Raw genomic sequence first — 27,459 nt, 5'->3', positions numbered from 1 at the left:
ACCAAAATTAGCCTTCTAGAAGCACTATTTCAAACAAAAATCGCGTTCATAATTTTTAACAGTAATAAATAATAGTAATTTACGTACACTTCACTAGTGTAACACTTTGGCTTGTTATACATTTTCTCATATATAGTCTATACTTAATAAGACTTAATACTAATAAAAAAGTAACGAGTGAAAAATTGCGTGCCATTGCGAGGCAGATTGTAATTGGACTTTTATAATTTTAAGACCCATTGTACATATATAATTTTGCAATTAAAAATCTAATCACACTATCACACTAATATTATAAAGGCTAAAATTTGTGTGTGTGTGGTGTGGGGTGTGTGTCTGTGTGTGTGTGTGTGTGTGTATGTTTGTTACTCCTTCACGCAAAAACTACTGGACGGATTTGTCTAAAATTAAGAATGGAGATAGATAATATCCTGGATCAGCACATAGGCTACTTTTTATCCCGGAAAATCAAAGAGTTCCCATGGGATTTCGAAAAAACCTAAATCCAAGCGGGCGAAGTCGCGGGCATCGGCTAGTCTAATCTAATAATTAATGACTAAAAAAACCTAAATAATTTTAAATACAAATCTACCGGTTCCGGGATTTTGATATTATGTAAGTATTTAAAATTCTTTGAAAATCGTGTTTTATGGAGCCATCAAGTAATACTGCATATGAAATTCCAAGCAAAAACGAGTTGCGACCCCATTGTGCGACCCGCAGCTCGTTTGTGTGTTGTGGCGTGATTGAAGGACAAACCAATAACTTTCGCACTATAGAATTTTCGCAATATGGAAGTGTCGCATATATTTATGAAATCTAAATTTCATGTGCCTACCTGTTTGTCGCTGCAACATCGGGGCTTAAAATAATAACTTCAATACCAACATCCAAGTAATTAATTTAAAGCCAAAACAAGAAAAGTTAATATACGAAAACACATTCTAATTTCTGACTATCATTCCTTCGTCACGCTAAAATTTGTCATAGACTAATTAAATAAACGGATAGGTTATGCCGAGTAACCGGTGTTCAATGAGCCTAAGCCTCAATGAACTATATTGTGAGCACAGGTCTCCTCTTCAGAATGAAATGGGTTTGACCATAGTCCACCACGCTGGTCAACGCTGGTACATATTGGCAGACTTCACACACCTTTGAGAACATTATACAGAACTCTTAGGCTTACAGGTTTTCTCACAATGTTTTCCTTCACCGTTAAAGTAAGCTTAAAACTCACATAAATCGAAAAAATTGACACTCTCGAACTACGACGATTGGAATAAAAAGCCGACGTCTTAAAACCACTCGACTATCATTGCTCAACGATTACACTACATACAAGTATTTAATTAAAATTCCTCCATAATTAGGCATCCCTGCTGCTCAAGTTTTCACGCTCCGCGTCTGTCCAATTAACTAATCTGTGAGCAAAGCCGGGAATAGCCGCAGGTCGTCGCCCCATAGTTGCATCAATTCGTACTAATTGTCGGCGCAGTCGGTCAAACTGTTTATTTACAGTGTTTGATGTCGGTGCAGCGGCTTCCTCTCGCCACCACCCACATGTGATCTGACGACCTCACACTAAAGTTGAACTGTGGTTCGTGTAGTAGACACAGAATTTGTTGATTTCGTTTTGAAATTATTTCAATTTTTATCATTGTCAACCGATAGACATCCCCTACTGGACATAGATCTACTCGTATCTACACTAAATTTAATGATAATAAAAACGAACCCATCGCTAGCTCTCTACTGATCGCGGCTCTCTTTTGTACAAGAAATATATCTGGTTTAAACTTTAAACACAGATTAAGGCGGTTTAAATGCTTGTTTAAGTTTTTATCCAGCCATAATATTTGATCCACTCTACCAGGGAACTGCAACCTGACTACTGCAGTGGCAAAATAAATTGGTTTGGCATCCAAAGGGGTAATGCTGCCAACCACTTGGCGAGCCTCGCTGCTGTGGAATCGATACTATATCTGCATTCAAAATGTTGTCACAAATACCTACATGTGGTATGTAACTTATCTTCTAGTCTATGTCGTGTGTTTATCGCTTTTTACCCGACTGCGGCAAAGCCAAAAGGAAGGGTTATGATTTTAGCAGTCTATGTATGTATGTACCTCTACGTTTGTATCCAGATTCTATGTGTTCCACCGTAGCGCCTAAACTACTGGGCCGATTTTGATGAATGAGGTCTCAATCGATTCGTCGTAAAGGTCCGGGTGACATAGGCTACATTTTATACGAAAAAAACTGACCTAACGGACGTTACTTGAAAAAAAGTGAGGGTCTCCAAAATTTTTTTTTGCTATTATATCGAGTGGGGTGTCAAATGAAAGAGGAGAAAATTCTAAGTTCATAAATATAAATGTACTACAACATTAAAATATACCAAGCGACAGAAAAACAATTTTACTATAATATTTCAGAGTTTATTAAGACGATCGCAGTCGAGTTTTAGTTTTCAACTTTATCTTGTATGAAACTTTACAACTAGACGATCTTCTTAATAAAGTGCAACAATGCCTTAAGTTGTATTTTGTCAATTGTGGAGTAGTTACGTAGGTAGGTAGCGGCAGTACGTTGACTTCCCGAATTACGCACTACGCTGCGGAAACGGGTGGTTATTATTTAACCGCATGTCCGGACCATTGCCGCTTCTGTATCGTAACTACTCTAAGGCGGAGATCTGAACAGCGTTCTTTGACGTTTAGTTAAAAAGAAACAAACATAAATACGTAATATCTATAGTCAAACTAATATTATACAGGCAAAAGTTTTGTGTGTGTGTGTGTGTCACGTATGTTTGTTACTCTTACACGCAAAAACAACTTTGGAATGAAGATAGATTGTACCCTTTTTTTTCTCGTGAGGAAAATCCACTGGTTATGTCGGACTCCTACCAACTAAAAACCTCACGAAGTTCCATCCCACCGCTGCACTGACGACGGAGTACAAGGAACCGGCAACTCCTCGCTACTCCGCCAGCGGATGTCCGCCGCGGCAGACCCACCACTGGGACACTACGTGCCTCCAAACACCGTTAAGGTGCCCACGCACTCGAACTGAACTGCAGCTGAACTGCGCGTCGCGTCAGCGCCCCGCACGATATTCTCTCCAGCCGCGACGCGCGTACGTCACTGCCGCGCGTCAGTTCAAGTGCGTGGGCACCTTTAGAGGCATAAAATAGGGGTTGGTAATTTTGTTGGACGAAGTTGTGGGCATAATGGACTGAGAATCAGCGAGGGTCAGACCTTCGTTATTTAATAAAAGCTTTTTTTTTTTCTTAAAAGAATATTAGCCATTTTTAATCATGACTAACATTCCCCTTTCCCCTCCAACTAAGCGTAAAGCTTGTGCTAGAAGTAGGTACGACAATAGTGCAACGGCTGGGGTTTGAACCGCCGACCTTTCGGAATTCAGTCCACTCCTATAACCGTTGAGCTATTGAGTCTGTAAAGCTGAGAGTTTCTCTGCGTATTGTCTTCAACACAGGGAGTTACGATCAGCTACTATGAAGTTTGGATCAGAGTGGCTTTGGTTGGGAGACAACAGGTAAAAAAGGTGAAAAACTTTTACGTCAAAGTATGAAGTGTATTTTATTTTTTCTTCCCCGCCCACCACTTCGTTCGCGTGGATTTAGGTTTTTTAAAAATCCCCTAGGAACTCTTTTATTTTCCGGGATAAAAAGTAACCTTTGTGTTAATCCACGGTATAATCTATCTCCATTCTAAATGTCCGTCCGTTTTTGCGTGAAAGAGTAACAAACATACACAGTACACAAATACACACAAAATTTCGCCCCTGTAATGTTAGTGTGATTACTGATTAGTGTGATCGCAACATGCATTGACACTATTGACATGTTTCTAGTCTATAACTTACATACGTTATAGGCTAGGTAAACCATCCAACCGATGTGCCACAAACAGGTTTCATTAGAAAAGCAATAATGCGAAGATGGTTTTTTTAAGGTTTTTTAAGAGTAGTATAGCACACGCCGGTAATCCGCTAGTAACTAGTAAGTTATAAGGGTGGGTTCCCAACGAGTCACGCCAAAACGAAGTAACGATATCCGCACGACATCGACAGTCGAACCCGGCAAGGTCACATTACAAGATCGCGTGTAAGGCTTCTAGTTGTAACCTTGTAGGGCCTTGTAGCAATGAGATTATACTGTATCTACGCATGCAGATTAGCGACCACATGTGGCGGCTTTGCTGCCAATGGAATGTTGAGCAGTTTTTTCAAATGAAAGAAATGGGCATTCCTCATTATTATGGAAACAAATTGGAATAAAAAAAATGAAAAACACGGCTGTTCAGTCAAAAACAAATTAAAAAGTAAATAAAAAATCGAGCAAGTACGAGTCAGACTCGCGCAGCGCGGGTTCCGCACTACACAAAAATAAAACGGTAACAATCACTTTTGTTACGAACCGCAAAACTAACTTTGTTTGTAGAGGTTTGTTTTTAACCCCCGACCCAAAAAGAGGGGTGTTATAAGTTTGACGTGTGTATCTGTGTGTCTGTGTATCTGTCTGTGGCATCGTAGCGCCTAAACGAATGAACCGATTTTAATTTACTTTTTTTTGTTTGAAAGGTGACTTGATCGAGAGTGTTCTTAGCTATAATCCAAAAAAATTGGTTCAGCCGTTTAAAAGTTATCAGCTCTGTTCTAGTTTTCTTGTAGAAAAGAAGTTTAGATAACCCTTAGGTTCATAATATTCAAGTGTTAATTGACAAATGTCAAGCTGTCAAGATGGACGTTGCCTAGATATACATAATTATTTATTTGAAAATGATGTTTTGGAAAACTCAGATACTTTGGATCGTAGGCGCGGAATAGTCCAAGGAAATCGGTTCAGCCGTTTGAAAGTTATCAGCTCTTTTCTAGTTACTGTAACCTTTACTTGTCGGGGGTGTTGAAAATTTTTAATTTACACTTGTTGAGATCAAAATTCGTTTTTTTTTATGACGTTACTACTATATACAACTATTCCCACGTCAATAGCTTAATACTACAGGAAAAATGGCATATTTTTGAGGCAAAATATGTACATCAAAGACAGTCGGATGGACGGAGAAAGTCGCGCACCGTGAGGGTTCCATTTTGGTATAGAACCCAAAAAAAAAATTTTCTAAAAAAATATATCCAGTGTCACTCGGGATGATGTAAGGATTCTATAGATACGCATACATCCTGTTCAGACATTTCCATGTTGTGGTAGAGTTACCACACCTGAACCACCATGAACCCTGAAAACGATAATATTTTTTAAGCTCGAACGTCCTAATTTTATGCGTCATTTAACTGCGAGTTGACCACAACATGTCTGTCTGTCATTCCAAATCTTTGTATGTAAAGACCATAAACTAGTAACAGGCTAGGCATTCGCAATTTGTGTTTCAATAGCCCCAAGGCCGTGTGACGTAAACTGCAGCAGATTTTGTACAACATTGTTTCAACATTACTTAGCCATCGATTACATAACTCTACATAGGTAGGTAGATATTTTCCTTCACTCAACACTAACTCACTAATTCTGAGCAGAACTAAATTTTAGAGTATTCGCATCCTCTTCTTACCAATGTGATATGAAAAGGAGAGACATAGTTTGACAGTGTAATTTAGAGCTGTCATACCTCGTGACTAGCTGCCAGTCGCGAGCCTATTGTTAGTAGTGTGCACTATTTAGAGTCTTTAAATGTAAAATTCATGTTCGTCCTTTTTAGCAATATTAAAAAAAAAGATGCAGATCAGACTCTTCATTTAGTTTAGAGAAAGACAACAGGATCGGCGCCATTATTTGCTTTCTGAATTCTGAATAGTTCATACGGCACATCCAAAATTCAGAATACCACGTAGGTATAGACGGGGTAAAGCCTTGTCGTCGCTGATTTGACACTATTTTCAAGGTTGCGTACCCGAAACTGGCAGTTAGGGCTTGAAATTTGGACTATTTTTCTACTCCGGAGATCGATGCTCAGCGTTCCAACTCCGGTGAACCGGAGTTTCAAAGCGTCATTAAAAAAATGATGTGATTAAATAATGCGTTTAATTTGATATAGATATTTTTTGCGCTTAAAAAAATGAATGTTAAATAAAGTAGAAGCAGGAAATAAAATAAATCAGTTAGAAAAATGAAAAGGAAACTTATTTCACAATCTGGCAAAATAATCTATCATTTTTCTTTTCAATTTTTTTAAATGTTTTCCATTGATAAAATTGAATATTTTTGCTCTATTTCATATGTACGACTTATGAAGACTCTGAACTGCATATGAAACGGCGGAAAAAGCTCGACATTTTTCTTTAAATCGAAACTCCGGTTATGTTCACAACTCCAGAGTCGAATTTCCAGAGTCACACAAAAACCGGAGTTCCAGAGCTCAAGGTCTTCAAGGTCTTAGATTCAAAGATTTTCATAATCAACGGATATTTCTTATTCTTACAAATTATTAAAAATACTTCTCCAGCGCAAAATATACGTTGCGATTGCTTACCAAAGCAAAACATTCAATTTCGATGGTATGATTAGTTAGCAAATCTATTTATCGCTATTTTAAACCCTATTACCAGATTGTTAAGGTGGATAACAACGTAGCATGGTTGGGTTAACGCATCCGTAGAGCGTCAACGGAGCGAGAAATGAGTAGAGTCGCTCGGAACTACGATTTGTATCTGTTTTGTGTATAAAATGCGTTTTCTTCTCTCATTTATATATTTCTGTACCTAAAACTAGCTTTGCTTGCGTTTTTGTCCGCATGGATTTAAAATAGCTTGGTTTCTTGGTGCGTAATGCGTATGAACGCAACGCGCATACCTACCTACGATACTGCGTACACTAAACGCAACGAACGCCAGGTTTTTTGCTGCTTTATGACATTCATAATATGACTTCATTTGACCCTTTGAACACTCCGAATCAAAGTATCTTCACTGACCTCAAAGCGCTTCCTTGCTCTCGCACATCGACTCCATTGATGGCGTCATCACCCCTGTTGGGAAGCCCGGACATCGTGCACCAATCACAGCCGCTGTCGCTCGCGTGACGCTACCGTCCACCAATCAGAGAAGACGTCGCGCCATCGCGGCCCCGCCGGCAGCCAATCGGGATCATCGTCTGAAACAAACAGTTCCAAATTAAAATTCGGTACGCGAAACTGGCTGTATAATATTATGGGAAAGGAAAGGAAGTTGGTTTGTTTAATTCCGTTACGTAATAGACTTGGAGCCTGTGATTATTTTTCGGAAGTATTTTATACAGGATCTGATTTTTCATTACAAAAAAATGTGCACACACACACACACACGCACACACACACACACACACACACACACACACACACACACACACACACACACACACACACACACAAGAAATGTGCACAAAGTGTGTAAAATTGACTCGATCTAGGTAACGTCACCCTGCATAGAATCTCTGAGCAGAGTTAAATAGCCTCGATAGCTAAACGGTTAAAGGAGCGGACTTCTTTCTGTGAAACAAACTTTACGCAAACATTGTTGGTCAAGTCAATGTCCATTAAATTAGGTATAATCTATTTTTCCTTATCTGAACTCCAGCAGGTCAGCGCGAGGCAAATCGCGTTGTTTCGCTTGTATCCGGGAAGGTTCTGCGATTCGTTTATCTTTTAAGTCAACTAAGGAAAATTACAAGGTATACTACCACCGCCGTTCAAATCAAACCATTGAATTTAACTCGTAACTTTAATTTTAAGTTTACGTAATTATTTATCACCACCATCTTACAAATCTAACAATTCTAACCATCAAAAGGTTACTTAACTACCTGCTTTGAATAAAAATGATTTAGAGTTTTTTTTTTTTTTGAATTACACAATAATCTAATATTCTAACGCTCCAAACAAATAGTCCACCATCTCTCAGCCTACAGTATACAGTTAATCGAATGCGAAGTGGATACCACGTCACGTGGTTTTGTTTTAAAGTGTATTCATTATCGTCACATTTATACTCCTAACTAGCTGATACCCGCGACTTCGTTCGCGTGGATATAGGTTTTTAAAATTCCCGTGGGAACTCTTTGATTTTCCGGGATAAAAAGTAGCCTATGTGCTAATCCAGGGTATAATCTATCTCCATTCTAAATTTCAGCCCAATCCGTCCAGTAGTTTTTGCGTGAAGGAGTAACAAACATACACACACACACACACAGACACACACACACACACACACACACACACACACACACACACACACACACACACACACACACACACACACTTTCTCCTTTATAATATTAGTGTGATGTTATTATGGTCACGCCGTTTGCGGCTGTTTTAGGGCTCCGTGCCCGCCGGGTGCCAACGGGACTCTATTACTAAGACTCCGCTGTCCGTCTGTCCGTCAGCGGGCTATATCTCATGAACCATAATAGGTAGAGACCTGAAATTTTCACAGAATGTGTTTCTGTTGCCGCTATAACAAAAAATACTAAAACTTCAAAATTGTTGACGTGCAGAAAAAGAGTATTATTTCTTGTACGATGGTACGGAACCCTTCCTGTGAAAGTCCTACTCGCACTTGGCCGATTTTTTATTTTATTACAAGTTAACTCTTGACTGCAATCTCACCTGGTGGTAAGTGATGATGCAGTCGAAGATGGAAGCGGGCTAACTTGGAACTATGGCAGTTTTATTAAACCCAAAACCCTTATCGGTCTCTACACGGCATCGTAGCGAAACGCTAAATCGCTTGGCGGCTCGGTTTTGCCGGTAGGATGGTAACTAGCCACGGCCGTAGCCTCCCACCAGACCAAACACAGATGTGATTTTCAAAAATTTTACTCGAGCGCAGCTGGAGTGAGTCAGTTAGTTTAAGGATATTTCAGTGTATTAAGTTATTAAGCTACATGATAGTAATTATTTAGTAATAACATCAATTAACCTATAAGTGTCGTGGTTTTTCTCCCCAGATAATTGTTTGTATGTAGGTATAATGATATTGTAATTACGTTTTTTACATCTCAATATTTCTAATGAGATTATAATTACAGGCGGGGTAGATCAGGGTAAGTATTTATGTCAGTGTATATTCGTCACCTGATATTTCTTAACGGCTAAACTGAACTACAGACTTTAGACCTTAGATAGCTACACTCTGCTAACTCACTAAACTGCCGCCATGGAAAATATGGAACACCAATTTAAAAATCTTTATGAGATTTTCAATTAAACGATAGATAGATAGATATATGGGCCATCTATCTATCATTTAATTTAACAATTGAAAAGGACATAAATTCTAATTTAGATCGCATGAGTTTCTATTACCCAATATCCATACTGCTTACCGAGGCATGGGGGTTACTGCTGTCACATTCAATTTTGGTTAATTAACGGTTTAAGTGGACGGACAATTTGGAGCGACCGCATTAAATCAAAAACTAAAACTCGACTGAAAATTAGATAGTGAATTAGATAAAAGGTAAGTAAAGTTTTGTTTTTCAATTTAAAATTTATTCACGTATAACTAGTGAAAATGACCTAAGGCAAAATCTATTGAAACTAAGACATTAAAACTTATACGTAATTAATTATACAATCGACGCAACTAACTAACCTAACCTTCTACACTTGACACAATTCTCACCTGTACAATCCACGAATGGAGTGGGTAAACAGCCTCACACAACAATTAGTGCAATTAACTACTCAGCAGTTCCGACTGGCGCGATTTTATTATCGAACGGATTCATATAATAATGACTCAAGTCAAAATTCATGTAAAACTGGGATGGAGTAAAAATAAAAACTAATAAAGGAGACAACTCTACTTAAGGACCTTATAAAATTTAATCTATGAACTAATTAAAGCACACACAGTTAAAAGAATCACTCCAGTAAAAGCCCTTACTAATCCATACTAATATTATAAATGTGAAAGGGTGTATGTATGTCTGTCTGCTAGCTTTTCACGGCCCAACAGTTTAACCGATTTTGACGAGGCACAGAATTACCTTACATCCCGGGGACGGACTTAGACTACTTTTTATCCCGGAAAATCGAAGAATTCCCACGGGATTCTCAAAGACCCATCCGTTTAATCGATTTATATACATTTTGGTACAGAGGTAGCTTGCGTCCCGGAAATAGACATATGCAATTTTTTTATCCCGGAAAGCAGAGTTACTAGGGGATTTAAAAAAAACTTAAATCGACGCGGACGACGTTGCGATATCATTTACTTAATAATACACTAAGATAAACTAGTAGTATTTAAAAAAAAAGGACTGGTAATGAGTAACCTAATTAACCTTCTGCACTTGACACGAATTCCCACCAACACAATCAACGAACTAATGCCTTACACAATTTAGTGTTAACAGTTGTAATTACTGACGCGATGTTATTATCGAATGGGTCTTAATTGCTCACCACTCACCTATACCAAATTACAACACTGTAATTTGGACTTAGGTCATTGTTTGGTAACATTTAGTAAGGTAGTGACCTCAGTCCAAATTGACGTTCTCAAAATCAGAACTGAAACTTTAGTTATTGAAGAAAGTGATCCTTTTTTAAATGAATTTATTTAAATAATATCACTCTCGTCAAAGTGTTGGGTCAGTTTGTTGGCGATAAAAGATTTCCTAATCGTTTAGTTTTTATTCACGGTACCAAAAATATTGCACGATTTTATTTACTTATACCTTTTTTAAACTTGAGTAAACCGCAGAATAGCAACCCCTTACGGGATACAATGGAATGGATTTTTTTTTAATGATAAACCCTATTTGTTAAATTTTGTTGAACTATTATTTTAACTGTGGTTAAATTTAACCATTGGCATCTTTTTATTTTTAATTGTGTAGCATTCTTTTAATTTGTTGTAACATTTCATTTTATTGGGCAGAAGTTATGTAACTATACCTAATAAGACCTAATGCTAATAACGTAATAGTTTAAAAAATATTGATGATGATAATGATGAATGGAACAGAAGAAGTTGTACTGCAGGACATAAAGATGCTGCTTCTAAAATGATAGCCTTCATTTCGTTTTGAGCAAAAACACAGTGAGGTAACCTTGTACGCGACACATTTCTTCTCACGCAACCGATGCGATACAATTACGTCGGCACAATTGATACGGGTGTTACATAACAGTACATTTCGCACCATCGCGTTCTGTTTGACTAATTTGCAAAACTGACCTAACTCAAAATGTTTAAGTAAACGATTATAAAAAATAGAGTAAATCTATATAATAGGCAAATTAGAATGTAAAAACCATAATGAGGTTGCACCTCAAGAGAGTTCAAAAGTCATATGTGGAAATTTAATTTATTTATTTTATGGAAACATACATTGGTACTGATTCTGTTGGCAAATAAATTTTAGAGTATTCGTATCCTCTTCCTACTAATATAATATGAAAGGGATGGACACAGTTTGAGAGTTTTAAATTTAGTTTAGAGCTATCAAACCTCGTGACTTTAGCTGCCAGTCGCGAGCCTATTGTTTAAATTTGTAGCGTGCACTAAAATTTAGAGTCTTTAAATTTAAAATTCATGTTCCATCCTGTTTTAGCAATATTAAAAAGGGAAGGATGTAGATACTCTAAATTTAGTTTAGAGAAAGACAACAGAATCGGTGCCAATGTCATACTTAAATAATAGATAATACATATATAAAACACTTAAACCTTAATTTTCTCTAGTGAAAAATTAACACTTATTACAAAGTTAGAATGAGTGTCATCTTTTATAACAAAATTCCGCAATCAATATTAGACTTACCTATTACAGAAGCCTTAAAAAAATTATTAAAATTATGCTCCTGAAAAATGCATATTACACAATCGAACATTATTTATTTGATAAAAGCGCGGGGCTCTGACTTGCAGCTCGCTCCAGCAACGCGCAGGATTGCAGGTTAATATTCTAAAACGAATCCTTGAAAAGAGCAAACGCTTACATTGGTATAACACCACTGTTGAAAACTAGTATAGGTCTATTTATTCACAAAACATTATATATACACAAACGTATATTTATCATCCAACATTGCCTTATGTATGTTACATGGGCATCAGGCAACCATTAATAGATAGTAGGAAATACAAAACCATCAGACAATTTAGTGTTTAGTCTCGCACCACTGGCGCGATCAATTTTAGTTACATTTGAGTTATGCCACTTTTTCCCCGACAGCCTCAATTGCAGTCTATTCTATTGTAAACATTGCGTTAACTCATTCAATAGGGTTGCCATGTAATAAAATAAATATCTGAGAATAAATTAACTAAGTTTGTCTATGTGATCCCGTGGGAGAAAGATATTTTTTAAGAAAGAAAAATTCACAATTCATGCACTGTTCTTTATTTTTCCAGAGCATTGAAAAGGTAAAAGACAGATAAGTTTAGAGTGTGTAGAGACAAGAGGCAGCCCTACATGTTTATTAGCTAAACATCAATGCAAACACTCCACCTACTTAGATGTGTAGTTCTAAGAACCAGGCCAATACGATTCTGGTACAAAGGTCGCTCATAATGGATAGTAAATAAATCTGTCTATTAATAGACTAGCGTTTAATATTTATATAGGTATAACCAGTAGGCCGTGGCCTCCCACAACGCCAGACCAGAGAAAATTTAGAAATTATAAAATTTCCCTTGCCAGGAAACACCCCGGGACCGCCCACTAACAAGACCACAACGCTCACCACTGCGCTAGAGAGGTCACAAACTATGGCGCCAGGTGTGGATTGGAGCTTGAAAATCGGACTATTTTTCAGATCCGGAGTCGGAGTTTGATGCTGAGCGTCCCAAGTCCGGAGTTCCGGAGTTTCGAAGGTTCATTAAATTTGAATGTGATTAAATAATGCGTTTGATTTAAATATTTCTTACGCCTAAATGAATGTTCAAGTCTGTTAAGTATGAAATAAAACATATCAGTTAGAAAAATGAAAAGGAACCTTTATTTTACGACCTTAAAATTATTTAGTAAAATCTTTTAGGTTTTGATTTTTTTTAGGTGTTTAAAATATTTTTCATTATTAAAATAGGATCAGTTTTACCCTATTTCATATGTGCAATAAAAAGCTCAATAAAAAAAAAATGAAAAACGAAACTCCGGTTAGGTTCACGATAACTCCGGTTCCACAAACGGATAAGTATCTATTATTTATCTTTCGAAGCTCCGGAGTTACGCTAAAACCGGAATTCCGGAGTTCAACTGGAACTTGGACGTAACCGTCGCGTCGCGCTGCTGGCTGTTTGTTTCATTCGTAGTTTCGTACCAAAGATCGTAGGATGACAATTAAACATGTTACTACTCGTGTCGAAACTGGCATGAGGCCCCCAAAGTAAGGCCACGCGTCCTACGCGTCGTCAATATACGCAGAGTAGGTACACGGATCAATGAAGGCTACTGCATATAAGGGAATAACAGGTGCATTTCTGTTGTATTGCAGATGCATATGACGACTCAAAAGTACTTGTAAAAGTCTCATCATCATCATCAGCCTGTGGACGTCCACTGTTGGACATACCTATAGAGCGCCACCACAACCCGCTCCTCAGCCTTCCTCATCCAGCCACTTCCTGCCAGCCGCTTTATATCGTAGGTCCATCGTGTCAAAATAATACTTAGATAAGTTAGGTATAAGCACAGTTTTTAATTTAATATATCGTAAAACTGTGGTTGGTGTTAGGCGACCGAAAGTAGCACATTCCAAAGATTTCGCGCTACAATCAAAACAGAACGATGATCAATAAATTCCAGCGAATCTAAATATTGCGACGTTACAGTCGGTCACCACTCACCACTCATCACTCACCGGGTAACGGTAACCCAATAACGCTCCGTAACCGTAATCCGCCGGAACACGATAAAATTAAATGTTTCACAATACGCGGAATCCGGAGTTATACAAACCATTAAAACTTTTGTCCTATTTTAACATCTGGGGTATTCAGTGTTTTTTTTTTTTTACATTTAGCAACTCAAACGCGGTTTTTCGTCTTTTTTATTCACATACAAGTTAGCCCTTGACTGCAATCTCACCTGGTGGTAAGTGATAATGCAGTCTACGAGGGAAGCAGGCTAACCAGGAAGGATTTGAGCAGATTTTTAAAACACAAGGTTTCCACACAAAGCTCATACAATCAGAAATGAGAACTCTAACGCATGCAGATTTGCTCATGACGTTTTCCTTCACCGTTAAAGCAAGTGATATTTAATTGGTTAAATCGCACATAAGTAACTCCGAAAAATTAGAGATGCGTACTCGAGATTGAACCACGCACGCCACGAATGGAAAGTCGACGTCTTAACCATTAGACTATCACTGCTTCTAATAGGAGACACGTGCTTAGTAGTGAGTCGGTGGTTTGATGATGTTGCAACTGGCCTTCAATCACTTGACACAACTAAACGATAGTTTAAAGAAGAAAGTAGATAGATATATTATTGTCTGTAGACCCCGAGGCTTATCGCCTGTCCATGTTTCCCTTTCTCTGACCCGCCATTAGTGCATTGTATAAATGTATACAAGACATGTATAATGTACATAAATTGTCTAAATTACCTATACATAGCGATTGTCGATCACTTTCTAATATGTATATCTACCGCGGTGTTTGGAGCAGGGGACAAGCGACGCGGCGGCAGATCGCAGTGGATTAGCGCACGTTGTTCATTTGTTTCATGGCTCCGATCTCAAAAAGTACTGCATAGATTTTGTTTCAGTTTTCACTGTTATATTAAGTTATAGATGATGCCGCGACTTCGTCCGCGTGGATTGAAGTTTTTTAAAAATCCCGCGGGAACTCTTTGCTTTTCCGGAACATTATAAATGCGAAAGTGTATCTGACTGTCTGTCTGCTAGCTTTTCACGGCCCAACAGTTTAATCGATTTTGATGACAGGTACAGAGTTAGCTTACATCCCGGGGACGGACATAGGCTACTTTTTATCTCGGAAAATCGAAGAATTCCCACGGGATTCTCAAAGGCCCATCCGTTTAACCGATTTATATGAATTTAGGTACAGAGGTAGCTTGCGTCTCGGAAATTGACACAGGCAACTTTTTTTCTCGGAAAGCAGAGTTCCCACGGAATTTTAAAAACCTTAATCCACGCTAACGAGTCGCGCTATTGCGAAATAAATCGCTATAATCACGTCACTTACACCACACCACATAACTGTCGATTGTTCAAACGACTAAGTATCGGTTACCGGTCATTTTGGATAATATCTGTCATTACAATTTACATTGCACACGATAGTGGCGGAGTGAGCTAGAGTGAGGAAGCTCTCGATTTGACCCTGAATCGACAACTGTCACATATTGGATACTAGCTGATTCAGCCGCGTGGATTGGTGTTTTTGAAAATCCCGTGGGAACTCTTTGATTTTCCGGGAAAAAAAGGTAGCCTATGTCACTTTCCAGGTCTTTAACTATACCCATGCAAAAAAATCACGCTGATCCGTTGCTCCGCGGCGACATGATCGAAGAACAAACCAACAACCAGGGAGGCCCGGGCGCAATGGTTGGCTCGTTACTAGTTACTACCCTACCGGCAAACGATTTAAAGAATAAAAAATCCGAAAACTGTAAATTTTTTGCTTACATCACAATTTTTTTTTTAAACTGTAAAGTTTTGCATGTTCACAGTAACATACGAATATTATATGTTATCTAAATGATCAGACAGTCTCATCTGCCATTTTGCAATACGGCAACTATGGCAGAGCAATCCTTACGTAAAATGAAGATCACTTATTTACATCTTGTCTATAAATGGCAGTCAATGGCAATTCGCATCGTTTAGTTCGGAGAAATTGCACAATTCTTTGTTTTATTTAAGAGTCAAAAGTCGACCTACATTCAATATTTGAACGGATTTTACGTTATGTCGCGAAAATGATAATTTTACTCGCTTTCTCTTTTATTTTATTAATTTGTTGGATTGCTTAATTTGACTCAGAATTATCAGCAGTAAGTTTTTTTTTTATTCAGATACAAGTTAGCCCTTGACTGCAATCTGGTGGTAAGTGATGATGCAGTCTAAGAGGGAAGCGGGCTAACCTGGAAGGGGTATGGCAGTTTTCATTAAGCCCATACTCCTTTGGTTTCTACACGGCATCGTACCGGAACGCTAAATCGCTTGGCGACACGACTTTGCCGGTAAGCTGGTAACTAGCCACGGCCGCAGCCTCCCGCCAGACCATACCAGAATAGAAATTATAAAATTCCCAACCCCCGCCGGGAATCGAACCCGGGAAAAGAGTTGTAGAGGCCGTTGGAGCCGGAAAGTCATTGAGTGGAGACCGCGTTTAAGCAAGGGTAGTGTGGGACGCCCTCCAGCACGATGGACCGACGATATAAAGCGGCTGGCGGGAAGTGGCTGGATGAGGAAGGCTGAGGAGCGGGTATGGTGGCGCTCTTTAGGGAAGGCCCATGTCCAACAGTGGACATCCACAGGCTGATGATCATGATTATTGGTATGTAGGTAAAGCAAACTAGTTAAAGGCTTAAACAGATACGCTCTGCTTTCTTATCAGTTCTAACAGCATCCCATTCTCAAGGTGATAAGGATGATACAATACAACCTACATTTTTCAAATTTAATTTAAGAGAGTTTTCCATAGTGTTATCAGAGGTGTGTGAAGTCTGCCAATTCGCATTGGGTCAGCATGGCAGACTATGGCCTAACCCTTCTCATTCAGAGAGGAGACCCGTGCTTAGTAGTGGACCGGCGATGGGTTGATGACAATGATAAGACCAGCGGGTCATTTATGTTAGGTACAGTTAGCAACAAAGCTAGGTTTGCACATAGTCCCTTGTACTGGATGGCGGGTGCAAATTAGAACTTGAAAATTGGACTATTTTTTAGCTCCAGAGTCAAGTTTTGATGCTGAGCGTTCCAAGTCCGGAGTTCCGGAGTTTCAAAGCTTCATAAAAAAAAATGTAATTAAATAATGCGTTTGATTTGAATATTTCTTGCGCTTAAACAAATGTTTAAGTCTGTTAAAAACCAATCAGAAAAAAATAAAAGAAAACTTTAAGTTGGTAAAATTAACTACCTAGTAACATTTTTCTTTTAGATTAGTTTTTATTAAGGTTTCAATCGATAAAATTGGATAAGTTTTATCCAATTATGTATGCAAAAATTATGAAGACTCTGTATTGGACATGTAAACGCTGAAAAGGCTCGACTTTTTCTAAAAATATGAAAATCGAAACTTCACATATTATTATTCGTGATAACTCCGGTTTTACAAACGAATCTGTAATCTTGCGAAGCTCCGGAGTTACGTCAAAACCAGAACTCCGGAGTTCTCCGTTCAAGCCCTGGTACAAACCTAGTTTTGTTGCTGACTACAATGTTAGCATCAAATCTGCCTGACAACAAAACGCTGAAGTGCTCCCAAGATGGAGCCTAAGCTAATCCGAGCGTAGTGTATTTATATCACACTTTCTAGGAATGGAGACGCATGCCGATGCTCTTAGATCATATTATAGCGTTTTGTACATAATGTCATGAGTTTATGACTACCTACTGTAAATGGTAGTACATACTATATTATTATGTAAAAAGTATTCCCCCGTTTGCCACCTCGACCTGTCGTCTAATAGGTATGCACCTATCCAGAGGAAAACCTATCTATACTTACCTACATACTTAGTTAATTTGAACGACCACAAAATCGAATTTATCAAACTTGATGTACCTACCTACCTACTTCCTACCTAATTTAAACAATCAAATCAAAGAGCACATTAAAAAACATAGTCAATTTACATTACATAAACAATTTTATTACGTTGACGCCAAAATGAACTTCATGCTTAATATAATAGAACTGGAATTTAAATTAAATCATTTGTGATTAATAATATTATAATTAATGAATAGAGCCTCTTTTAATTATTTATGAATAAAAATGTAGGTACCTACTTACGTAACGTATATTTAAACGTGATATTTTCTTAGTTAATCACTATGTAGTATGTAGTTATCTTGGAATGACGCCATCTTCCTATTGATTAGGATACACGGAATTTTACGTGCTCTCTACTTTGCCTCAATAAAGGTATTATGTATAGCTTTCAATAAAGGCTCAGCAGGTTTATCTAACATCTATTCTCAGTGCTCAGTATCCATCTTAGCTGCAAAAAATATTTTAAGTTATCGGAGTTTCCGTTTAAAATATTTAGAAAAACTGATGTCTCTGCCAAATTAAAAACTAACTAAAACTTAGGTCTTATCGAGCATTCTAATAGAAACATTTTGAGGTTCTTGAATTGAAATGTAAATTATAAATAAAACATAAAATAATTTTGTTAATGTTTCCTTGTCCGATAGCAGATAATAATTTATGATAACAGACATGTTTGCCAAATAATATTGTAACTTGGCAAAGTAGATACTACAACTTTCTTTTTTTCATGAAGAATGGTAGTGGGTGTAAGTACTCCTTTAAGAGGTAGCCATACACAGACAGACGGTCCATTATCATATAAACAGTATCCACTGTCGACTAATCGCGCCTAATACACTAGCTATCAGCAATATGCTAAATAATACTAACAAATTCAATACAAGCAATAATACACTCTATTCCAGTAGCGATAAAGTTGAGAATGTGTCGTGTAATGATAAATTATTAAGAGATGTGTCACAGTCAGCGATGAATCATAGTGTAAGCAAAACAAGCAGTAAGCCCACTGCCAGGTCTACAGACTATATCGACAAACCGCACTCGATTTGAATGTATTTTATTTATTTTTATTCCGATTCAAGTTATCCCTTGACTGTGATCTCACCTGATGGTAAGTGACGATGCAGTCTAAGATGGAAGCGAGCTAACTTGGCAAGGGTATGACATGGCATCGTATAGCCACTGTGAAGTATTTATTTGAGTAAAAATTCTCGATCACTAAATTTATTTCTTGCCGGTTTATTTTCAGTAGATTCTACTTTGGAACCGGTGGTATTTGAGCAGGAATAAAAATTGCAGTAGGCTAAGTAATAATATTGAAAAAGCGAAAGTGTGTTTGCCTGTCCGTGTTTTCACGGCACATTCATAATCAATTTTCGTTTTATAGAGGGCCATACATTTTGTCTTCACAGCGTCCCGTTCGTGCGCCCGGGGCGCTTGTTATATCTAGCCCCTAAGAGGCAATTGAAGATTTATCATACAAATATTCAGTCAAATTTTATGTTAAAAACTATCTATGGTTTAACCCGTATATCACTATTGTCGCGGAAACCGCGAATGTAAATATTGTATATAGCAACACCGATACTCTATGGTGAGTATGTCTTTGGTTTCCTTTAGTATAACAAAGAATGCAAGTTTCGACATGTCTGAGTTTGATGGCCGCCGAACGCGCCAAAATATCTTAACTTCATATATTAGTTAATTGTTAGTGTGAATGATACGTGTTGGACTGTGTCACCGTGCTGCAACGCTAGTAACATTCGTTGGTGTGAATATATATGAGTGATGTGTGCTGGGCTGTGTCACCGTGCGGCAGCGCCAGGTCATCCATGCAGATGCATATCAGCTAAGTGCCTCAAGTTTACCTATTAATGCCGCGAGCTTCTCTTAGTTGTAATAAGGAGACAGATGAACAGCACGGCTCTGTTGCAGTGCCATACGAGCTTGATCATGAATTTCCCGGCCGCACAGGCGCAGGGCTTGAGTTTCCCGGTCGTAAAGACGCAGGGCTTGTCCAATTCCCAGGCCGCACAGGCGCAGGGGTGGTCGAAAAGACGTTGGACACATTACCGGTAATGTAGGACGATCTCAGGCTGTGAAGGTTAACCCCTGAACGGCGAGAGCGGCATGATCCCGTTGGGTAGACTGCCGTAGCTATTGTAACACGCTAAGTCCTTAAATTCGTGATGGTGGGTCGAACGTCCTGTCGTGCGTTCGACCACCAGGCATGGAAACGATGTAAACGATCGCTCCCCTGTTCTCATGGTGATTAACTTATATCTATGACAATAAAGTAGACAGTACAAACATTGGTGTTTTCTACTTGTACAAGCTTAAGGCATTTAGTGGATTCAGTGTGAATCATAGCTGAAATTAAATATTACAGATGGTGACACGGTTGCACACTAGCCTGTCAAGGACAGTGGTTTCCAGTGGCTGGTACATCGGTCACTTACAAGTGGCAGGATTGAAGGTGAGAGTAACAGATTGCAATAATAGATTCATAATAAATAACTAGAATCTGGGCGATTTGCTTCGCTATCTGAAGACGCAGTAGTTAGTCTTCCCCCCTACAGAGATATGCGACAACTATACCCATACATATTCAAAAATGCGAAAGTGTTTTTGTTGGTTTATCCTTCAATAACATTGCAAAGGGGCAACGGATAGACGCGATTTTTACATTTCAAAACCTGGAGAATGACATAGACTGCTTTTATCGCGGAAAATCGAATATTTACCACGGGATTTTAAAAACTAAATCCACGCGAACGAAGTCGCGGCCATGAGCTAGTATTATAACTATTATACTTGACGGCGGCCTGTGCGTTGTAGTTATAGGGGCTAAAGCTGTGGTCCTACTGTAATCATTTTTCTACTCTGTGACTAAATACCTAGACGCTAGAAAGATAAGCCGGTAATGATCTCAATTGTAAGTGGAATAGATAACTACTTGAGCTGTCACTAGCTTTTGTATTGCAGTTCGCGTCTATTGTTTGCGACTTTCTTACTGAGAAGACCAGATGACACGGTTATAACTAATTCAATGCCTAATAGGCGTTAAACTCATTTTTGACCCGGATGCGATACAGAAAAAACTGGTCAAATGTGTGTCGGAATACGCACAAGGTAGGGTTCCGTAACCATGTTAATTGCCAAAAGCTGGCGGTATTAGCAACGCCACACAGTAGCTATCTAGACCACGTGCACAACCATTGACTACTGTGTAACCACAAGTTACAGGATAGGTAGGAAGCTGATGTGTCATGTATGCAGTTATGTATGATGTGATTTTTCAATCGCCAGATAAACTTTAACTTGCAGTTTTGACAGACTTCCTATACAAATGCCTCAAATAAAGTTGATGATTGAAAAATCGGCCCTAAGAAGTTCCAGTTGCATGACGGACGGTTGAAGTTACGATGTTTACCGTCAAAAAGCATTTCTTAAATTCAGATACAAGTTTTTTTTTTCTGTCGTCTGGCTTTACAAAGATTAGCCAATGTCAAGTTTGCAGTTATTTGTAACAAGTTAGTTAAACTATACAAGTATGAACCCCGTCTGTGCCGGCGCTCGCCGACACACGCACGGCACCCCCTTAGAGCGCTTTCCAGTCAGTTTTAACAAAAAAAAACACTCCAAAAAGGCAGAGTACGCCCGCCAGCTAACACCAACACAGACGAAGTCCCAGATACAAGTTAGCCCTTGACTGCAATCTCACCTGGTGGTAAGTGATGATGCAATCTAAGATGGAAGCGGGCTAACCTGGAAAGGTTAACGGGTTGAAGAATCTACAAACCAATGTAGAAGGCAGGGGTTGTTAATTTTGAACCAATACTTTACTTCATAAATCATGGAAGTATGAATATTTATATAGTCCGCACAAAATAAGTTCTCACGCGCCATGTAAGGTTTACTTTTAAAATTAGGACCAAAATCGTACTTTTCACATGACAGTTGACACAAAGCTAAAATGGCGCGTGAGAACTCATTTTGTACGCGTTATATCTACTGACTTGTGCAACCCACTTTACTGTTATTGGCGGTCAAAGTTTGACGGTAACCTGTCATGCAGCTGGACCTAAACGAAACAAAATTAGTCACAAGTCAAAGCACAGGTTGACAGCAATGATGCTGTAATCATAATCATTATATTAAATAATTCGTTTATTCATATCGTGAACAAGTGTTATCTTGCTGGACGTGAGAAGATGCTGTTTGCTATTATCACTTTTAGGTATAGTTATCAATACTACAGGTTTACTAATTATATCAGGTACATAAAATGTAACTAAAAACAAACAAACAACCATAATAATCATACAGTGTGTTTTTTAGGGTTCCGTACCTCAAAGGAAAAACGGAACCCTTGTAGGATCACTTTGTCGTCTGTCTGTCTGACCGTCTGTCTGTGTCTGTCAAGAAAACTTATAGGTTACTTCCCGTTGGGCAGGTAGGTAAGTCTTATAACACAAAAAAAAAAAAAATTTAAATGTGTTCATGAACAAATATGTAGGTAATTAGTATTTTCAATTTTCAAAGTAAGATAACTATACCAAGTGGGGTATCATATAAAAGGGCTTTACCTGTACATTCTTAAACGGATTTTTATTTATTTTTAATGCATGATAGTTTTTGATTTATCTTGCAAAAAAAAAAAAAACGAGTACGGAACCCTCGGTGCGCGAATCTGTATCGACCTGAAAAAATCGATGTATATCGAACATAGTACATAAGAAAAACCAAAAAAACCGGGTCGAATTGAGAACCGACGGTTTTTAAGCGATTTCCTTTTTGGAATTCGGTTAAAAACCGTAGTTATCGTGCTTGCCATTTTTACTAATATTACTGCACAAGGAAATGCTGAGATCGCCTGGTGCTCCTGCCCTGGTGATCGCATGATAGTAACCTGTACCTTCCTGACTACTTCCCAATAGGGTTAACTACTTACGATTCAGAACGGAAACGGTTCAAGTAATAAATTAAAATCTTGCAGTAACTTCTGAACTAGTTTTTTCAGGAATCAGGAAGCGGAAATACAAGTACAATTTGGCCCGACGACGGCGGCCATTCATTCCGTGGACGTCGCCGCGGATGAGTCGCGGAGTTCCGCAAATAAACACTATTTTTAGGCATTCAGGCCTTTAAAATCTTACTTTTGTTGTAGGTACCAAAGAAACGGCGCTTATATTTTTGGCAATTTTTTTTAACTCTCATTTATTTATTTTTCTCATTTTACACTTTTTTTAAAAATGTTCACAAAACTAAAATAACAGAAATAACAAAAATAAAATAACAGAAACAACAAACAATAAAATAACAAAAACAACAGAAACAACAAAAAATTAAATAACAGGAACAACAAAAAATAAATAACAGAAACAAAAGAGAAATAACAACAGAAACAACAGAAAACTAAAGTAACGGAAGAAATAAAATGGGTTGTGGTTGGACCCAAGCCGTTTTTGGCTATTATTATTACAAAATAAGTATCTGCCATTTAATAACTAGTCTGCCGATCCGCATTCCTGCACCAGCGAGCGTGCTGGACTTTGGCCTAAGCCCATTTCATTATGAAAGGAGACCCGCGCGTAAAGTATTCATTGACAAATAGCACTCAAACGAAATCCACATTTTGGCACAGAAATAGTGACCCAGCAATATGCTATAACCTAAATTGTGTCTAAACATGGGTCTGGCTGAAATCTGTAGAGCGTACTTGGACTTTGCCCGGACTTATGTTTCAGTTATAACAAGATAGATTTATGCGCGCTGTAGAGGTGGCAACTCCATGGGATCAGTCTAGGACACTCCGGTATGTTCATAGCGACTCGTGGGTATAGCCATCTAGAGAGGGACACTTGTAGAGTACTGATAACAAACCTTGTGTATTAATAAATAGTAATGAGCAACTAAGAGTAGTGGCTTTCAATGACTGTACCACACGCTATATAACGCTGTCCCGTTTTAATGTTGCCTTGAGTCTAAGCAAATTCAAGTGCGGTCTATAGATTTCAGCCTAAGAGGACCGTTGATACAGTTGATTAGTCTCATGTTGATTGTTAGGTTGGAGCACTCGATTGCTGTCGTTGCTCATCAAATTAGGCACAAAGTTGTAAATTGGAGCATTCGCGCAGCTGCACATATTAAGGCGATGGCACTGGGGTGGTAATGAAGATATCAATTGCCACACTAGCAATCAATGCTATTGCTATTTGCGAAATTGGGGACCTAGGCATCTAGGCCTGACTAACTACTGTGTCGTTCTAGGCTAAAAAATATGTAGTTAACGTAAAAATCTTGCTATTTATAGAATTACTAGCTGATGCCCGCAAATTCGTTCGCATTTGTAAAAATCCCGTGGGAACTCATCGATTTTCCGGGATAAAACGTAGCCTATGTGGTAACCCAGGGTGTGATCTATCTCCATTCCAAACAGCCAAATCCGTCCAGTAGTTTTGTGTGAAAGAGTAACTAACATACTTTCGCCTTTACAATATTATATTAGTGTGATACCAATTAGACTGATAGCGTCAAAAGTTGGGCTATAAAGAATTGCCAGTTTACAAAGCCCATTCTTTAAAGTCTCTTCCACTGGCGAACTAAATAGTACCAGTTGTGAGTTGGTAGGTACTACTGCAAGCTATTCAAATGAAGACCTGTATATGTATAGCCACATCACAGAACAAGTATTCTTATAACAACTGTAAGGTTATTTTTACGCTTATAGAAAGAAATTGAGAAAATTACATCATAGGCATCTATGTCAATCTATATCTATACTTTAATAAATAAAATTGAAGTGTCATGTCTGTTTGAATGGGCTAATCTTCGGAATGACTACACCTATTTTGACGGGACTTTCAGAGACAAGTGAGGATTAACCAAGGAGTAACATAGGCTACTTTTTTAACCGACTGAAAAATTGAGGTGTTTCTCTACCTATGTACACTGATATCTCCGAGATTTCTGAACCGATTTGCGGATTTTTTTTTATCGCTAAGGGAACTTTGCTCCATAAAAAATTTGGATTCCAACTCTTCAATCCCGCAGGGCAAGTAACCAATCCAAGCGGGCGAAGCTGTGGCCATCATCTAGTTTAAAATCCATAATAATATTATAAATGCGAAAGTGTGTCTGTCTGTCTGTCTGTCTATCTGTCTGTCTGTCTGTCTGTCTGTCTGCTACGTTTTCACGGCCCAACCACTGAACCGATTTTAATGAAATTTGGTACAGACGGGGGATACGTCCCGGGGAAGGACATAAGAAATAATTGGATTACAGAAGAAGCATGAAGCATCCTGCGAGGCGTCCTCATTTCACACAACATGTTGCCAGAGCGATGTTAATGTTTGTGTGGAGTAAGGCTGCCTACACGATGGCGACAGTCGCGTCGCACAGGGCAATTCACAAAGTTCATTTCGCACAAAAAATCAATGCTGGCCCTAATTTAGATAACTACATAAGATCAGATATATTCATATCCAGTACACAAAACAGTCACAACAACCTACAAGTCTCCGATCGCCATGTTGGAGGGAAAAAGGAAGAAACACAAAAAAAAAAAAAACACTACGACCTTTGCCTTTCCTGAAAGGGATAAAAGCAACATCATCATCATCAAAAAAAAAACGCTCAAGTGCGAGTCAGACTCGCGCACTGAGGGTTCCGTACTCGGGTATTTTTTCCAACATTTTGTACGATGAATCAAAAACTACTATGCATAAAAATAAATAAAAATCTGTTTAAGAATGTACAGGTAAAGCCCTGACATATGATACCCCACTTGGTACAATTATCTTTGAAAATTGAAACTCATTTAAATTTTTTCTAATGATATAACCAGAAATTCACGGTTTTCGGATTTATTCCTTTACTTGTGCTTTAAGACCTACTTAGCTGCCAAATTTTATGATTCTAGGTCAACGGGAAGTACCCTATAGGTTTTCTCGACAGACACGACGGACGGACGGACGGACGGACGGACAGACAGACAGACAACAAAGTGATCTTATAAGGGTTCCGTTTTTTCCTTTGAAGTACAGAATCCTAAAAACTTTAAGCTGTGATTCAGTTTGTAGTTAGCCTAAATAGTAGATGAGCATGTATAATGGTTGCAATGTAGCACTCGTTACATCTACGTTCGACTCTAAAGGTGCCCACGCACTTGAAATGAACTGCAGCTGAACTGAACACAGCCGCGCGGCAGTGACGTCCGCGCGTCGCGGCTGGAGAGAATATCGTGCGGGGCGCTGAAGCGACGCGCAGTTCAGCTGCAGTTCAGTTCAAGTGCGTGGGCACCTTAACGCTGCTCACATTACATACAGCGCAACATACACTTCACATTCATCTCATCATTTACTACATAATTGGGAATGGAGCAGTTACAAATATCCGTCTTAATGTTTAACTTTTTCGAAACGAAGGGTTCCGTATCTCAAAAGGAAAAACGGACCTATAAGGGATCACTTTGTTGTCTGTCTGTCTGTCCGTCCGTCGTCCGTCCGTCGTGTTTGTCAAGAAAACCTATAGAGTACTTCCCGTTGACCTAGAATCACGTTTGGAAAGTAGGTAGATCTTATAGCACAAGTAAAGGAATAAATCCGAAAACCGTAAATTACATTATTAAAAAAAAATTAAAATGTGTTTCAATTTTCAAAGTAAGATAATTATACCAAGTGGGGTATCATATGAAAGGACTTTATCTGTACATTCTGAAACAGAATTTTATTTATTTTTATTCATAGTAGTTTTTGATTAATTATACAAAATGTCGGAAAAACTACCCGAGCACGGAACCCTCGGTGCGCGAGTCTGACTTGCACTTGGCAGGTTTTTTTTAATTTACAGATTAGCGCTTGGCTGCAAACAGACCTGCTAGCAAGTGATGATGCAGTGTAAGATGGAGCGTGCTTAGCTAGAGATGCCCATTCACTCTTGACTTGAAGGTACCCATATTAAAAGTTGAGGGGAAGACTGTCCTGTGACCAGGGTTGGTATTGTTTTAAACATGAAGTCTTCATGTCTGTCTATGTGTCACAAACTGAAGATCTATCAAGAGAATCTAAACCTATAAGGTACTTCCCATTGATTCATGAAATTTGAAATTATGAAAGGTGACCGTGCTGGCTCTTAGTAGAAACAACTTGTGCAACTTAATGTGAGTTTTAATTGGTAATTGTGGACTAAATAGATACTGTATGTACAACCTCTCCCGGGCACACACACCTGCACACCATGCCAGGTGCCAGGAGTGTAACCAGACTCCTGTGCACATAACACATAGTGCACAAGTGTGTGCACAAAACAAGGTGTACTCTCTGTGATGTGCAGCTCATAGAGGCATAAAAGCACCGTTTAGTAGGTTGTAATAGCTGAATGCATTTCATTATGGTGTACCCATAGACACGTTCCTACCCAACTGTCCACACCATTGTGTACTCTCTATTCCATCACTCTCACAGCCCCACGGAATCTCGACACAACCAGGAAGAGATCAGGCGATGGATTGATGAGTTCTTTGGGTTGGTTTCTGAGGTAAGGGGGACACATTGCTTACTTCCTAACTCTAGGCTACCTAGTATCTATTGTGAATTTCTAGACTGAAATAATCATGTTTAATATTAATTGTGGAACTAAAATAAATGCCTGTAAAGAGTTTCAGTAGGCTTAAGTGTTTTTTACCTACAAATCAGAGTAGTGACATCATACTTGTTTTTTCAAAGGCTAAGGC

General features: G+C 38.6%; 1 protein-coding gene across 1 annotated transcript in view; it reads right to left on the bottom strand.

Annotated features, from left to right (window-relative positions):
* Positions 1–27,459, bottom strand: part of LOC123878179 (pleckstrin homology-like domain family B member 2) — an 81,468-nt gene that overhangs the window by 53,405 nt on the left and 604 nt on the right. Inside the window, exon 2 of the mRNA XM_045925287.1 lies at positions 6,957–7,135. Within this exon, the coding sequence (XP_045781243.1) occupies positions 6,957–7,030 (74 nt within the window). The 5' untranslated portion in view covers positions 7,031–7,135. The remainder of the gene's footprint in view (positions 1–6,956; positions 7,136–27,459) is intronic.

The sequence above is a fragment of the Maniola jurtina genome, chromosome 25, assembly GCF_905333055.1.
Source record: "Maniola jurtina chromosome 25, ilManJurt1.1, whole genome shotgun sequence".
In the NCBI taxonomy this organism is placed as follows: domain Eukaryota; kingdom Metazoa; phylum Arthropoda; class Insecta; order Lepidoptera; family Nymphalidae; genus Maniola; species Maniola jurtina.
The sequence above is the reverse complement of the archived record's forward strand: the minus strand, read 5'-3'. Positions and strand labels throughout refer to the sequence as shown.